Below are 17,507 nucleotides of genomic sequence, written 5' to 3' on the forward strand. Positions count from 1 at the left end.
TGGCAAAACTACTGACATCACTGGAAAAGTGATGTCTCTGCTTTTTAATATGCTGTCTAGGTTTCTCACAGTTTTTCCTCCAAGGAGCAAGTGTCTTTTAATTGTGTGGCCACAGTCACCATCCACAGTGAGTTTAGAGCCAGAGAAGATAGAATCTACCGCTGTTTTCACTATTTCCCCATCTATTTGCCATGAAGTGATGGGACCGGATGCCATGATCTTAGCTTTCTGAATGGTGAGTTGTAAGTCATTTTCATTCTCCTCTTTCACGCTCATCAAGAGACTCTTTGGTGCCTCTTCGCTTTCTGTCATTAGAGTGTGGCACCTGCATATCTGAGGTTGTTATTTCTCCAGGCATTCTTGATTCCAGCTTGTGAGTCATCCAGCCTGGCATTTTGCATGATGTACTCTGCATAGAAGTTAAATAAGCAGGGTGACAATATACAGCCTTGTCATACTCCTTTCCCAATTTTGAACCAGTCAGTTGTTCCACATAAGGTTCTAACTGTTGCTTCTTGACCTGCATACAGGTTTCTCAGGAGACAGGTAAGATGGTCTGGTATTCCCATCTCTTTAAGAATTTTCCAGTTTGTTGTGATCCACACAGTCAAAAGCTTTAGCATAGTCAATGAAGCAGAAGTAGATGTTTTTTCTGAATTCTCTTGCTTTTTCTATGATCCAACAGATGCTGGCAATTTGATCTCTGGTTCCTCCCCATCCTGCTCTGTCCCAAAAAATAGCAGCTCTCCTGAACTGTGTGTTTATAGTCCCATTTTTACTACTTCAAATAGTTTCATTAGTTAAGTGTATTCCAAAACAATATATTCTTTGCTAGTTTCTTGATACAAATGGGCTCATGTTAGTTGCATTTTCCTGGTGTTTGCTTTATAACCCAAGCAAATTCCAAAGAGTTGTTCATCTGTTTTCACTGCTGTGTAATATACATTTACAAATATAACACAACCTGTTCATCCATTCTCCTGTCAATGGACATTTGGGTCAGTTCTAGGTCTTTGTTATTCTATGAACAATGAAAATTTCTAGATGAGAGGAGAGACAGAAGGGAACTAGAAGGGAACTAGATGAAGTCTTCAAAGGGAGGAGCATTTAAGGCTAAAGGGCAAATTTCTAGTTGTTTTTCCTCCCTCTAAATTGCCCTGTGTGAATCACATTACCTACCCCATGACTGTAACAGGGCAGAAAAACAATACAACTGGCCAGAGGCAGGGAAAAGGTCAGACTGAGGACTGAGAAGAGAGTACTGGCCCCTAGTAGTTCTGTTCTCCCCATCGTCCTCCCAGGGGAGATGCCAGTGAAACCAGTCAAAGAGAAAGGAATGGAAAGAATCTCCCAGAGCCTGAGGCACTTGGCCGAGGAGAAGGAGCATTTGTCTGATGGCCATGCCATAGAGTGTAAACTCTGCCCACCAGGAAGGACTTGAATTACTCACTCCCACTTCCACACACATTACTGGCCAAAGGGAACGGATATCCCTGAGGGAATATGAGCTGACAGGGGGAAAAAAAGGTCATCTGATAAACTCAACTACAAAATAAAATAAAGAAAATAAACTCAACGACCTCTACCAGATGAAACAAGTGCAGTTTAGTTCAGTTCAGTTGCTCAGTTGTGTCCAACTCTTTGTGACCCCATAGACTGCAGCATGCCAGGCCTCCCTGTCCATCACCAACTCCTGGAGTTTACCCAAACTCATGTCCATTGAGTCGGTGATGCCATCCAAATACTGAAAGATTACACAGTGAATATTTTTAAATACCTCAAAAAGACAAGACAGGATACTGGTAATATAAAAAAGAAACAAGGAGCTGTAAGAAGAACCAAAAATACTAGGTATAAAAAATGTAATGGCTGAAATAAAGGACTCATGGATAGCAATCCATTTAATCGTCAAAAGACAAAATTACTGAAGTCAGCAGAAAAAAGGAAACAAAACAGAAAGGGAAGGCAGAATTAGAAGAGTTAATTAACATCCACATTAACACGAATCCCAGAATGAGAAAAGGAAAAAAATTAACAGATGTTCAAAAAAAATGATCAAAAAATTCCCAGTTACAGAAATTTATAAAAGCACATAAAAATTCAAGTGTTAAAAAGATCACCACATGAAAATTATGAAATAATAAGTAACTTTTATACAGCTGAAGGTAAATTTAAATGACAGAGTGCAAGAAAAGACAAACAACATGTGTAAAGAAAAGGTTACTATCCACACTACACAGAACCGTCTGCTGTAAAACAATCAACCACAGAAGTAGTTTTGTTGCAAAGCTGCTATCAGAGGTCAGGGAACTAACTTTCAGGGGAAAAATAAGATAAGAATAAAACTGGAAAAGGCTTTGAGTTGAGCAGTGAGGACTACAGAAAACCATGTGTCTCAAGGCAGGTGCCAATACCAGCTGGAGACCTGAGCCTGGGCCCCTGACACACTTCAGTTGGGAGCTCACATATTAAGTGCAAGAACTAGGAACAGGGTTCAAGAGGTCCAAGGCTGATATAGATGCGCAGCTGCCAAAAAACAAACTCCTCTATGGATAAAAGCAATCCACACAGGTATCCATGGCTAAAGGAACCTGCATGTAGGTCAGTTAAGAAATAATTTAAGAAACATAGCCTCAAAAAAGACAAATCTGTATGCAGGTCAAGAAGCAACAGTTAGAACCAGACATGGAACAATGGACTGGTTCCAAATTGGGAAAGGAGTATATCAAGGCTGTATATTGTCACCCTGCTTATTTAACTTATATGCAGAGTACATCATGCAAAATGCTGGGCTGGATGAAGCACAAGCTGGAATCAAGATTGCCAGGAGAAATATCAATAACCTCAAATATGCAGATGACACCACCCTTATGGCAGAAAGCGAAGAAGAACTAAAGAGCCTCTTGATGAAAGTGAAAGAGGAGAGTGAAAAAGCTGGCTTAAAACTCAACATTCAAAAAACTAAGATCATGGCATCCAGTCCCATCACTTCATGGCAAACAGATGGGGAAACAATGGAAACAGTGAGACAGACTTTATTTTGGGGGGCTCCAAAATCACCATGATGGTGATTGCAGCCATGAAATCAAAAGACGCTTGTTCCTTGGAAGAAAAGCTATGACCAACCTAGATAGCATATTAAAAAGCAGAGACATTACTTTGCCAACAAAAGTCCATATAGTCAAAGCTATGCTTTTTCCAGTAGTCATGTACAGATGTGAGAGTTGGACCATAAAGAAAAAGCTGAGTGCCAAAGAATTGATGCTTTTGAACTGTGGTGTTGGAGAACTCTTGAGAGTCCCTTGGACTGCAAGGAGATCCAACCAGTCCATCCTAAAGGAAATCATTCCTGAATATTCATTGGAAGGACTGATGCTGAAGCTGAACTCCAATACTTTGGCCATCCAATGTGAAGAACTGACTCATTGGAAAAGACCCTGATACTGGGAAAGATTGAAGGCAGGAGGAGAAGGGGACAACAGAGGATGAGATGGTTGGATGGCATCACTGACTCAATGGACATGAGTTTGAGCAAGCTCCGGGAGTTGGTGATGGACAGGCGTGCCGCAGTGCATAGTCACAAAGAGTCGGACGCAACTGAACTGAACTGAAAACAAAAGAGCTGTCAATCTTCAAAGTATCCAAAAAGAAAAATGAGCTTATCGAAAAAGATAGGTTGGATTTAAAATAGAAATCCGTGTTGTTTACATGGAACACCCTTAAATATAAATAGTAAAAACAGTTGAAAGAAAAGGCATTGGAGAAGATATACCAAGAAAATGTTAGCCACCACTTCCGGGCATATATCTGGAGAAAGCCATGATTTGAAAGGATACACGCACCTCAATGTTCATTGCAGCACTATTTACAACAGCCAGGACATGGAAACAACCTAAATGTCTATGGACAGAGGAATGGACAGAGAAGATGCAGTATATATGTACCATGAACTATTACTCAGCCATAAAAAGGAATGACATCATGCCATTTGCAGCAACACAGATAGACCTAGGGACTGTGATATGAAGTGAATTAAGTCAGACAGGGAAAGACAAGTATCACGTGGCATTGCTTACATGGGGAATCTAAAAAAAAAGGGTACACATGTACTTATTTACAAAACAGAAACAGACTCGCAGATGTATAAAACAAACTTCTGGTTACTAAGGAGGAAATAAAAAGTGAGGGATAAATTCAGAAATTGGGATTGACATACACACACTACTTTACAGAAATCAGATAACTAGTGAGGACCTACTATATAGCAGTGAACTCTGTAATGACCTATATGGAAAAAGAATCTAAAAAAGAGTGGATATATGTATATGTATAGCTGATTCACTTTGTTATATGACAGAAACACAGTATTATAAATCAACATACTCCAACAATAGATTTTTTTTAAATGTTAGCCAAAACAAAGGTGAAGTAGCTCTAAGTTTCCAACAAAACTGACTAAAACAAGAAACATTATTTTACATGGGTTTAAAATCAGAAAGAAGACTTCATAATTCTCAAACTGCATGTACCTAATGAAACAGAGTAAAAAGCTTAAAAAAGAAAAGGATAGAAATTGTTTCAGGTTAAGATGGCGGCAGACCCAGCACGTGCACTTCTAACTGCTCCAAGTAGCCAGGGAAAATACACACTTCCTTTGCAGCCAGGCAGCAGAGAGCTATTGAGGTGACGGACTACAGGGCTAATCTTGCCAGGGACAAACTGAGAGGTGAGCCGATTTCTTACAGCCACTTTTACCAAAGAGCACATGAAGGGACGTTTCTGTTTATAAAAACATGCCAGCTTATTAAGAAATAAAAAACAAATAACTGAATTAGAACTTTAGCATTTTGCAACTCATCACTAATGAATTGAGGAATTAAGCATCATTGTAGGAGAGAACTAGATATTATCTGCCTCTTAATGGAGAAACCATACACAAGCCTATGAAAGTGTTACCAAAACAAAAAAAGAGAAGAGAAAGAAACAAAAGAAAAACCTGATTATGAACAAGAATGCAGAAACAACTATCAATGGGCAAAGAAACATACTTGAAAAGCCCACAACTGCTGTGAAATTTAGCAACATCCTTCTGAATTACCCACAGATTATAGATCAAAGTGTGAGATAAACAATAAACCTCTGAGAATAAAACATGAAGAGAATATCCTCATGAACTTGGGATATTTCTTAAACAGGATACAAAAAGCACTAACCATTAAGGAAAAAAAAAACTGTTAAATCAAAGTACATTCAAATTAAATGTTAAGTCAAACAGGATGTCCACAGTGTATCCATTTTAAAAAAGAAAGAGGAATTCCTATCTAAACACCAACTTTTGTATCTTTACCTAATAAGTGGTACCCGCATACCCAGACTACCCTTCCTCCCTTTAGTCTGCTTCTAAGCTCATAACCAGCCTTCAACATTCTACACAGCCATCTGCTCCTCTTGGAAGTTTCCCCTGAACCCCCGTGTCTCCCTGCAGCTCACCCCTTAACCTCTGCTAACTCATCACTCCATACCACGGCACCTTAACTGCTATACTATGTGTACTTCTTTTATTTACACACCTATCATGCCACTAGACTACACCCCTACTGAAAGCAGATATTGGTATTTTACCCAAAAATAGTATCTGGCACCTATTAGGAACTCCATAATATTTGACATCAGAATGCTGGCACATGTGTATAGCAGGTGTCTGTAAGTATTTATTACAGTGAACTGACTGCATAAGCTACTATAAAAATATAAGGGAATAAAGGACTGAAAATGAGAATATTTTTGGCCCAAGCCTATTAGTTATGAAATCTTGGGAAAGATGTAACTTCTGTGGGTCTGCCATCTCATTGGCAAAATGAAAAAATGAAGTAGATATTTAAGATGTTATGATCCTAGATGGTATGGAATAAGGACTTCAATACTCCTTCTGTTAGGTTTTCAAAAGCATCTTAGACTGACAACAAAAAGTGCTGGCGAGATTGAAGAACTGGAACTCCCATACATTGCTGTAACGTAATATACAACAATAATTGCATTAATTGCATATAACTGCAATAATGTAATACTAAAGTAATGTAATAATGCAATGTGGCTGTATAATATGCTAGAGCCACCTAGGATTTTTGGCAGTTTCTCATAAAATTAAACATACTTACCGTACAAGTCAGTGATTCTACCTCTTAGATAATAATCCAGGAGAAATGAAAATATATGTCCATGCAAAGATTTAAGACCAAATAGAAGTGAAGTGAAGTCACTCAGTCGTGTCCGACTCTTTGCGACCCCGTGGACTGTAGCCTACCAGGCTCCTCCGTCCATGGGATTCTCCAGGCAAGAATACTGGAGTGGGTTGCCATTTCCTTCTCCAGGGGATCTTCCCAACCCAGGGATTGAACCTGGGTCTCCCGCATTGCAGGCAGACACTTTAACATCTGAGCCACCAGGGAAGCCCTAGTGTAGGAGCCTGACATAAAAGAGTAGTTACTATATGGTTCCAGTCATATGACGTTCAAGGACAGACAAAACTAATTTATGGTGAAAATAATCAGAACAGTGTTTGTCTCTATGAGCGGGCATGGTTGGCCGGAAAGGGCTGGGAGGAAACTTCCTGGGTAACAGAAATGTTCCATATGTTTATCTGGGCAGTGGTTACAGAAATGGATACATTTATCAAAATTCATAAAACTGAATATTCAACACATAGACATTTTATCTGTATACAAATTATCTCAATCTTTCAAAAGTTTCAGTGATGTAATATTGATCTTAAAAACTTAGAAATTTTTACACTTACCTCCTTTTCTTTTGCACAAGATTGAGTTCCATAAACTTATACTTCTGGTACTGTTCATCCAGCTTCTTCAGTACAATATCTGCAGTCTCATTCCCAGGCTGTTTCATGAAGGAATCTACATCTTCCTTTTAATATCAAAAAGAATACATTAAGACTTTTACAATTCATACCTCAGATTTTTGACTGCTTTAGCTTTTTTTTAAAACATAAAAGGAGCTTGGGGGTGGGGTGGGGGGGAGAGCTTGTGTTTCTTTTTCTCCAAGACTTGTTTTTAACTTTTTTAGTTATGAAAAATTAGATACCATTTCAGACAGTGCACATACGTTATGTAGCTAATTTATTCTTCTCCCACCTTCCTATTTACATATAGGGAAAGATTACCTTGCTGCTTCATATATCTGCCATGCAGCACTCACAGTAAATACAAAAATTACCAACAAACACATCATTTAGTCATGTGCCTTAGCCACAAAATGATTCAAAATTATCCATTTTATTACTTACAATTTTAACTCTACAAGTTCTGCCATAAAAATCATACTAAACATGGTCATTAGGTTCCCAAGAGAAGCCACAAATGCTTCCTTAAGTTATCAACTGATCGAAATAAAGTAAGCCAAAGTGTAAAAGTGTTAGTTGCTCAGGTAGGTCCGACTCTTTGTGATCCCATGGACTGCAGCCTGCCAGACTCCTCTGTCCATGGAATTCTCCAGGCAAGAATACTGGAGTGGGTTGCCATTCCCTTCTCCAGGGGATCTTCCCAACCCAGGGATCAAACCCAGGGGGTCTCCCGCATTGCAGGCAGATTCTTTACCATCTGAGCCACCAGGAAAGCCCAAGCCTAAAAGGCAAACAAAACAATCTTTTGTAACAGGAATAAATAAGCAAAAGAAAAGCAATAAAACTGAACAGCATTTTTAATGTATACTACCCATGATGGTCCCTGAAGAAAAGCTAGTTAAATAGATAACAATCAGGAACTAGGTGAAACTCTATCAAAACAAAGGAGATTCTGTTAAGAACCTTCCAGCAGTTTAAACAACTTTAGTCCTTCAGTACAAGAAACTTAAATTCAGACTTTTGCTGCTGCAGTTCATTCTCCTTGCTCATGTCTAAGCTTCTAATAACATGTGCTAGAAACATTTCTTTTCCTATAACAATCCTTCTAGGAAGATGCTATCTCCATTTTATTTCCAAATTATCTTACAGTTTCTGGGATCTCTGCTTACCTGGTATAAGCATTATTCTTATTCATGCCTACTAGCTAGGGTTTCCCTGATGGCTCAGCAGGAAAAGAATTGGTCTGCAACACAGGAGATGCAGGAGATAAGGGTTGGGGGAGATCCCTGGGTGGGGGAGATTCCCTGGAGGAGGGCATGGCAACCCACTCTGGTATTCTTGCTGGGAAAATCCCATGGACAGAGGAGCCTGGCAGGCTACGGTCCATGGGATCGCAAAGAGTTAGACACCACAAGTGACAATGGGTGAGCACGTGCTTACCAGCTCAAAGGGAGTATTTTAGCTAAAACGAAGCAAGAAGAAAAAGGAAAAGAAACACAGCAAAGGAGTGAACTATGAAGCTATCAAGTAGACTCTGTAAAAGAAAACTGAAAAAGTGAGCCTGAGGCAACAGCTGAGTTCTGCATGGTGATCAAGTGCAAGGAGATAGCATCTTCCTAGAAGCATTGTTGTAGGAAAAGAAATGTTTCTGGCACATGTTATTAGAAGCTTAGACACGAGCAAGGAGAAGAAACTACAGCAGCAAAAGTCTGTGGTTAAGACTCAGGGGCTGCATGGCTTGAATGCTGGCTGCATCACGTACTAGCTGGGCGGACCGTGAGGCAGTTGTTTAACCCTTGTCTTGGCCTCAATCTGTAAAGCAAAAAGTGCCTCTTCCCCACAGGAGATTAAATGAGTTACCAGGTGTCAAAGACTCAGAAGAGGACACAGTGGCTAGTAAGTGTTCAACAAACATTAGATATGGCTAAGGGAACAGATGGAAGCACCAAGAATTCTGTCCTGGGGTGGTGGTCAGGAAAAACTAGAGGTCATATCTGAACTAGATGTTGAGAGATGGAGCAGCCAACCAATGGACAAGGGGAGAAAAGAACAATTAAAGCAGAGAAAGAAAAAAATTACTGTACCAACTGGAATGGGGAAAAGGCAGTCTGACTTCTAACCACTATGGTACACTGCCTCTTATGACCAAAATGAATATGTATTAAGTATCTACTTGCAATACTGAAAGCACATTCTCTGTTTCTCAGATGAAATCTGTAAATAATGTTATCCTTATTTCAGTTAAAGAAACAGAGGGGCTCAAAGTTGTAAAACAATATGCTCAAGATAAGCAGCAACTGGGAAGCAGAGGCAGGATTCAAACTCTGGTCTTGAAACCAACGTTCTTTCTAAAATACCATGCTATTTCCCATTAGTTGGGGAACATAAAATATTTATATAAATTTGGATTGTTTATATATCATATTGATATAAATTTTAAAGGTCTACAAAAAGCAACTCATAACATTTTAGAGAAAATGCATTTTAAGATAACACTTTATATAGCCCCTTGATAAACTTTATCTTCCTGAATTAGATTTCTGAAGCCATCCTTTGTTGAGCACCATGAATGCAGGATTTTAAGGCACTATGGAAATTCAATCTGACATTTAGTTGTGAGTTTCTACTGTGTGCCAGGCACTGTGCTAGGATCAGGGGAAATGCCAGTGAGCAAGATTACCTCACTTTCCTCTCAGCAGCAGAGCATGGCATGGAAGTAGAGGTCTGGAGCCCACAGACTGACCAAGTTTGAACTTGGATAACTCACTTACACATTGTGTGACTTGGGGCAAATTACTCAAGGGCTCTGGGCCTCAGTTTGAACATTTACAAAATGAGAATAACGGTACCTGCCTCTTACTGAGTTGTGTGAAAGCATTAGGAATGTGCCTGACATTCAACAAATTTTGTCTCTTGTTGATTAGCTGGGAGATGAGCGGAAAGAAATACATGGCACATTTCAGGGACAAAAAAAATAAAATAGGACAAAACTGAATCAGCCAATGCAAATATTCATACAGTGCATATAAAACTGGTCTAAATAAAAGACAGGGGTCTTCTGAACGGTGGAAGATCTCATCAACAAAAAGCCAGTCCAGGTTTGACGTATGAGACAGGATGCTCAGGGCTGGTGCACTGGGACGACCCTGAGGGATGGGATGGGGAGGGAGGTGGGAGAGGGTTCAGGATGGGGAACACATGTACATCCATGGCTGATTCATGTCACTGTACGGCAAAAACCACTACAATATTGTAAAGTAATTAGCCTCCAACTAAAATAAACAAATTTTTTCAAAAAGGCGGAGATAAGACAATATCGGGACAAAGCAAAAGGTGGAGAAATTTCCATTAAGGTTTTACAGCAGTTCAGCCAGAACTGAGTGGAGAAAGATGGGTGATACTGGCCTGGAACAACCATCAGGTTTTCTCAACACTCAACTAGTTCTCATCTCAAACACTATTTCGAGAACAGCCTTATGGAGAGACAGGACTGAAAGCCTCTACGTGCTTCTGTTTGGCCTTGGTTTAGTCTCCCGGTTCAGTGAACCCTCCAACACGGCATTGCTGGCTTCCCCTGTGAACTTCACCCAATTGACTCTCTACGTTGTTAGAACCGTGTACCTCAAAGTGATTACAAGTGTCTTCACTTAGACAACCTTCTAGTGAGCGCCCGCGACTAGCGGGCTAAGGCCTCCATGGCCTAGAGGGTTCCACAAGGCCTTCGAGAGCTTTCCCGGCCGACGCCCCCATCATGGGGTCTTCTTCCGAGGTCAAAGGCCGCCGCAGCCCTTCCACACCCGAGGTGTCATTTCAGAGCTTCACACCTGAGCCCCAGCTTCGTTACCCCGTCCCCCTCGGTCTCCCCGGAATCCAGGCTGAGGCTCCAGCTTCTCACCTCCTCCCATCTTCCGGGAAGCGGGGTCTGAACCTAAGGCCGCGGAGGGCGGGGGAAGGCGGTCCCTCAAAGCGGTCCCGCCTCCGCCTCCGCCCCCGAGTCCTCCGGCCCCGCGCCCCCTTTGCGCCTGTGACCTACTCGAACGGCAGGCCCCTCCCAGGCAGGTCCCGCCCCAGTTTAGTCCCTCCAGGCCGGAGCACCCCCTCCCAGGTAACTGGGCCCAACGCCTCTCCCCCCAACAACCGAGGCCCGGGTGAGGGGCCAGGAAGAAAGGGAACAACAGCGTAGCATCAAGCACCCACTGGCCGCTTACCACAAAAACCGCTTCAGGAATCCCCAGGTGGAGTCGCCTCCCGTTGCCCGCGGCCACTTCTCCCACACCACAACCGTCCTTAGAGGCCGCCATTTTGGAAAAGCGAGCGCGCGACTAACGTGCCTCGCGGGCCGCCTGTAGCCGGGGGCCTGTGATTGGCTCGGCTGACAGCCGCGGGCCCGCGCCCCGCCGCCCGGCTAGAAGTCTGTGCGTTCGTTGGCTTACAGGAAGTACCCGCCCCGTCCCCCGCGCGGCAGAGTCGCTCGATCGGTGGGTTCTAATTGGCTGCGCGGGTGAGTGACAGGCGTGGAAGGGCCGCGGGGGCGAGGCTGGCTCTGCGGGAAGGACCAATACCGAGTCCTGGGAAAAGGGATTCCAGGGGTTTTGTTGGTGGGGCGGCGGGCTGAAGGGTGCTGACAATCCTGGAAGAAGCTGGAACAGACTCCACTGCCAGCCTGGAACAGTCCTCTCCAGAATAACCTTCGAAGCTACCCGATCCTTTCTCGAATTCAAGCAGACTCGAGACCTAGACGCCACCACGGGACTTGGGCCTCGGTGACATTCTGGGCCCACGATCCTCTCGAGCTTTTTGGCCCCTGAAGGGTGCTTGTTTTGAGCCTGCTTCCGAGTGGACCCAGTGGTTTAATTCCAATAAATACCCCACCCGTTGCATCACAATTTACCGAAAACCACCTTTGATCAGTCTCTCACCACCAGCTCAAACGTTTTCAAAACTTCACACTGTACATATTAATACAAAATCCTAAGAACTTTCCCGATGTTTCTATACCCAAGGAATCCCCAAGCTCATCCACTACTACACCCCCGTTATCTGACATCAAAGCACCGTGTTGGTTCCTGCCTCAGGCTTCCCTTGTGGCTCAGTGGGTAAAGAATCCACCTGCCAACGCAGGAGATGCAGGAGACATAGGTTCGATCCCTGGGTTGGGAAGATCCCCTGGAGAAGGAAATGGCAACCCACTCCAGTATCCCATGGACAGAGGAGCCTGGTGGGACTACAGTCCATGGGGTCACAGAGTCAGACGTGACTTGGTGACCAAACCACAACCAAAAAACACGGACGTCTCTGTCTTGCCTGCACAGAGTAGGAAAGGAGCACAGGTGAAGACACTATCTAAGTTATTTAAAAATTAAAATGACAATGGGTACCAACAAGGCTGTTGTAAAGATTAAATGAGATTATGTATATAGACTACCTGGGTTTTCCTGTTGGTTCAGATCATAAGAAGTCTGCCTTTAATGCATAGATTCAATCCCTCGGTCAGGAACATCCTGTGGACAAGGAAATGGCAACCCCCTCCAGTATTCTTGCCTGGAAAATTCCATGGAGGGAGAAGCCTGGCGGGCTACCAGCTACAGTCCATGGGGTTGCAAAGAGGCAGACACGACTGAGTGACTAACACTTTCACTTTTCGCGTAGTGTACCTAATAAGTACTTGGCATACAGCAGGACTACAGGAGTGAGGGAACTAGGCCAGGATGAAGACGTGGAAAGAGAGAGGCAGTTGTTGTTGTTCAGTGGCTAAGTGGGCAGGGCTTTGAGCTGGACTGAGTGGTGAAGGACAGAGTTTGCTGGAGTTTGGAGGAAGGGAAAAAGGGCGCTACTAGAGGTGGGGTAAGTGGGTGGGGGGATGGCTGGTACCCCAGGAGTGGAGAAAGTGGGCAGGGCAGTAAGACTCAACTGGGAAGGGGCTGAGGACTCGGGACAGTGGCAAGGCTTGAGGCCTTGGAACATGGGTGGTGGTGGATGAGAGTGAGAGCCTTTATATAGTAGTGACAAAACTTAGAAAATGAATTAAAGAATACTATTATGGTAGAATTAAAAACGGAGAAGGCAATGGCAACCCACTCCAGTGTTCTTGCCTGGAGAATCCCAGGGATGGCAGAGCCTGGTGGGCTGCCGTCTATGGGGTCGCACAGAGTTGGACACGACTGAAGCAACTTAGCAGCAGCAGCAGAATTAAAAAACATAAAATACTTGGTAGTAGTCTTTATCTACATAATGAAAAGTGCTACTAACTGTTCAAAACCCCAAATCAGAAGACAGAAGTTAAAGAATGCCTGAGAGCTCCAGCACGTTTATGATTGGGAAGGGCTGATATTGTTAGGATGTCTATATGTCTGTTTTCTCCAAATTGAACTAGAGAGTCAATGTAGTCCTAAGCAGCGTGTTCTCTGGGGCCTTTTTTTTTTCCCATAGAAACTGATCAGTTGATTGGAATGTTTTATGTAATTCAAAGAACACCTGAATACCTGAACCAATCTTGAAAAATATGCATAAACCTAGAAGACTAATACTGCCTGATTTTGAGACCTACAGGAAACTATGATAATCAAGACAGTGTGTTATTGAACTAAGGATAGATCTTTGGATCAATGGAACAAAACAAAAGCTAATACAAACTCATAAATATGTTGTTGGTTGGTTTTTGAGAAATGTTCTAAGAATGCAAGGTGAAACGAATTTGTTTTTCCCAAATGTTTCAAGAACAACTGGATAATTATATAGAAAAAGTTAACCTCTACCCCTATCTGTTACCAAGCACAAAAATGTAGCTTAGATGGATCATAGAGCTAAACATAAAAGATACGAATTCCCTTGCTGTCCAGTGATTAGGACTCTCCACTTCCACTACAAGGAGCATAGGTTCGATCCTTGGTTGGGAAACTAGGATACTGCAAACCATGTGGTGCAACCAAAGGGGGGAAAAAGAAACTCAAAGGAAAACATTAAAATGGGAAAAACAGTTGAATGCTTCACATAGTAAAAGAGATGGTGGAATGGCCAATAAGTATATGAAAAGTTGCTTAGTCATCAGGGAAGGGTAAATTAAACCACTGTGAAATATGACTTAACAAACCCACCAGAATGGCCAAATTTTAAAATACTAACAGCAGTCATTTTTGGCCAGAATTTGAAGCAATAGCATTCTCATAGACTGCTGGTGGAATACAGTGGTACAGTAATTTTGAACAACTTTTGGCAGTTTTAAGTTATTTTTTTGGTCATGCAGGGTCTTCATTGTGGTGCACAGACTTCTCTAGTTGTGGCACGTGAGCATCTGTAGTTATGGTGAATGGGATTAGTTGCCTCATGTCTTGTGGGATTTGAGTTCCCTGACCAGGGCTTGAACCCACGTCCCCTGCATTGGCAGGCAGATTCTTAACCAGTGGACCACCAGGGAAGTTCTGGCAGTTTTAATTTTAGATGAACACCTACCTGATGACCCTGTCATTCTACTCCTAGGTATTTACCCAAGAGATAGATCCACATTTGTCCACAAAAAGATTCAAACAAGAATGAGTTTGTATGTGTGTATCAATTTAAAGTTTACTTTAAAATAATGAGTATGAAGCACTACATTTTCCAATAACAACTGAGTTTATCATCAGTATAACTACACTAAATAAACTTCTAAAACATGTACTTCAAGAAGAGGGAAATGGTTCCAATGCAAGAAGGAATGGTGAACAAAGAATTTGTGAACACATTTCCAAGTGTAAACAAAAACGTTTCTCTCTAACACCTTAAATTTGGGACAGGGCTAATATATTGGGCCACCATCATCTGTAAGTTGGGAGGGAATGCCCTTGTAGTTTAAAAGTATTCTAAGGTCTTTGTGTTATTTAATAGAGGAGATTAAGATATTAACTTTAGGTTGTTTTTTTAAAATAATTTTACAGGGTAAAGTTTCCAGGATAATTATTAAAACAAGAGAGTGCATAACTTCAAAAACAATGAGCTGAAGAATCTCAAGGGTGTTGATTGTCCAAATGAATGTTTATTGACTTGGAAGATGTGGATGATTCAGTTCAGGCTGCAGAGAGATCATCATTTGTTTTGACCTCTGATTTGGAATTGTTTTCACTTTGGTACTTCTACATGGATTTTTGTCTGTGAAAGACAGACAGATATATAAATCTTTCATTGTTCCCACATACTTTTCCTTGTGGTTATAAAATAAACTACAAATATTTTTACATAAAACTCAGGTCAGTCTGCTCACTATCTGATGCTTGAAGATTTGTCAGGCCGCTTAAAACCTTCAGGAACCAGGCGGCCCCCAGGGCATGGTCTGAAGACTGAAGGTAGAAACCTTGTAAAGATTTCTAGAGAACAATACTCGGAGGCAATGAACACCTGGATCATGACACTCTCCCGTTTGCTCCTGAGGTTGGCTATACCTCATCCATGTTACCACTGCCTGCTTCCACTTCTGTGCTCAAGCTGTTTTCTCTACGTCTAATGTCAAACTTCTACCATGCATACCTCCACTAGTCGCAATTCTCCTTAACATTTTCTATGCAATGCCATGCACGCGTGCCCTGAAATCTTTTATCCCTGAATTAATTGTTCCATCCTGTGATCTCCCATGGTGCTTTGGCTTTCCTATCTGTTTATATGCTTGTCTGGAAGATCCTTTCCCCACTCCCTTGACTGGCTACCCATTTTTAAGTCTGAGCATACAACTCAGGTATCACTTCCTTAAGAAAGGTGTGCCTAAAACCTTCATACTGAGCTACCCACCTCTTCAGCACTGCTCTCAGTTGTGTCTGTTGAATGAATGAATAAAAGGTTTGCTGATTACATATTGGAACTCGGTCAAGGTTTCACCACACAACTTTGTAGAGGATTGGGTTTTTACAGTTTTGTCTTTTTAAAATGTTAGAATGCTGAAACTGTTATACTGAAATTGAAGGCTGAAAATGTGAGAATTCCTTTTTCTTCTGTGAAGAAACAACAGTGCACAAAAGACTGCAAAACTCTGTTCTAACACTGGTCTTGCATCCAGTGACTGCACATGTCTGCATGCACGCTAAGTCGCTTCAGTCGTGTCTGACTCTTTGCGACCCTATGGACTGTAGCCTGCCAGGCTCCTCTGTCCATGGAATTCTCCAGGCAAGAATACTGGAGTGGGTAACCATTCCCTCCTTCAAGGGATCTTCCCAACCCAGGGATCAAACCCATGTCTCTTATGTCTCCTGCACTGGCCAGGTGGATTCTTTACCACTGGCACCACCTGGGAAGCCCCTGCACATGTCTACCAAGGGCCAAAACAACAACAGTTCAAACATACGTTATTTCTTATGGATGCAGCACAAGCCTTGCTGGTCCTTAAGCTTGGTTGAGTGTAACTCATGTATTGAGGTGCCATCATGGAAGGGAGTCTCATTGGAATTGGAACCTGTGAATTCAAATGGAAGAGAAAACAAAGGAAAACTTAATTACTATGTTATTACTCGGTGGTGTTGGAGAAGACCCTTGAGAATCCCTTGGACTACAAGGAAATCCAACCAGTCCATCCTAAAGGAAATCAGTCCTGAATGTTCATTGGAAGGACTGATGTTGAAGCTGAAACTCCAATACTTTGGCCACCTGATGCGAAGAACTGACTCATTTGAAAAGACCCTGATTCTGGGAAAGACTGAAGGCAGGAGGAGAAGGGGATGACAGAGGATGAGATGGTTGGATGGCATCACCGACTCAATGGACGTGAGTTTGAGTAAACTCTGGGAGTTGGTGATGGACAGGGAGGCCTGGTGTGCTGCTATTCATGGGGTTGCAGAGAGTTGGACACGACTGAAAGATTGAACTGAACTAAAAACAATAGTACCATGAGTACAAATAACCGCTCTAGAGCAAATATTACATTTAAATGATGTCCACTGAAAATGCTAAATGTCAGATATGAAAAAAAGAGAAAATGCCTCCATCCTTAAACATGAGAAGATGCCAGTTGAGTCGTGGCAGACCTTGGAGATAAACATGGATGGGGAACTAGAATTTCAAGTATTTTGCTCAGATGCTGACAGCGTTTTGTGCATTCAAGGACAATAAAATATCACTAGTTTACAAACCAAGTGCTCTGATGCTTCTAAAGAAGCAACATATACTGGCACTGAAGAGGTTGTTGAAAAATCTCCAAGGAAGAAAAAGGAAAAGATGACACACAGCCATGAAGTAGAAGGGATGTGGTAACATGGGGGTTACTTGTGACTGAGGTGGGATCTAAAAATATGATACAAATGGACTTATTTACAAAACAGAAACAGACTCATAGACTTAGAGAAGGAACTTATGATTGCTGGAGGGGGGTGGACTGGGGGAAGGATACTTAGGGAGTTTGGGATGGTCATGTACACAGTGCTGTATTTAAAATAGATAACCAAAAAGGACCTACTGTATAGCACAGAGAACTCTGCTCAGTGTTATGTAACAACCTAACTGAGAAAAGAGTCTAAAAAGGAATGGATATATGTATATGTATAACAGATTCACTTTGCTATACACCAGAAACTAACACAACATTGTAAATCAACTATATTCCAATAAAAATTTTGATTTAAATTTCAAAAAAAGAACAAAAGGAAAAGAAAAGAAGTAGTTACATAGCATATTTGAGAACTCTTTTAAGGAATTT

At 42.0% G+C, this 17,507-nt stretch overlaps 1 protein-coding gene across 2 annotated transcripts in view; it reads right to left on the bottom strand.

Moving 5' to 3' along the window:
* Positions 1 to 17,507, bottom strand: part of VBP1 (VHL binding protein 1) — a 68,363-nt gene that overhangs the window by 10,403 nt on the left and 40,453 nt on the right. The window contains exons 14-15 of one of the 2 annotated variants that reach the window (XM_020889545.2): positions 16,164 to 16,271; positions 6,797 to 6,921 (exon numbers count right to left, since the gene is read on the bottom strand). In XM_020889545.2, coding sequence (XP_020745204.1) covers positions 6,797 to 6,921; positions 16,164 to 16,271 — 233 coding nt within the window. Of the gene's footprint in view, positions 1 to 6,796; positions 6,922 to 11,064; positions 11,242 to 16,163; positions 16,272 to 17,507 lie in introns of those variants that run through there. The other variant, XM_020889546.2, reaches the window with a different exon arrangement.

This window comes from Odocoileus virginianus, unplaced genomic scaffold, assembly GCF_023699985.2.
Source record: "Odocoileus virginianus isolate 20LAN1187 ecotype Illinois unplaced genomic scaffold, Ovbor_1.2 Unplaced_Scaffold_16, whole genome shotgun sequence".
NCBI lineage: Eukaryota > Metazoa > Chordata > Mammalia > Artiodactyla > Cervidae > Odocoileus > Odocoileus virginianus.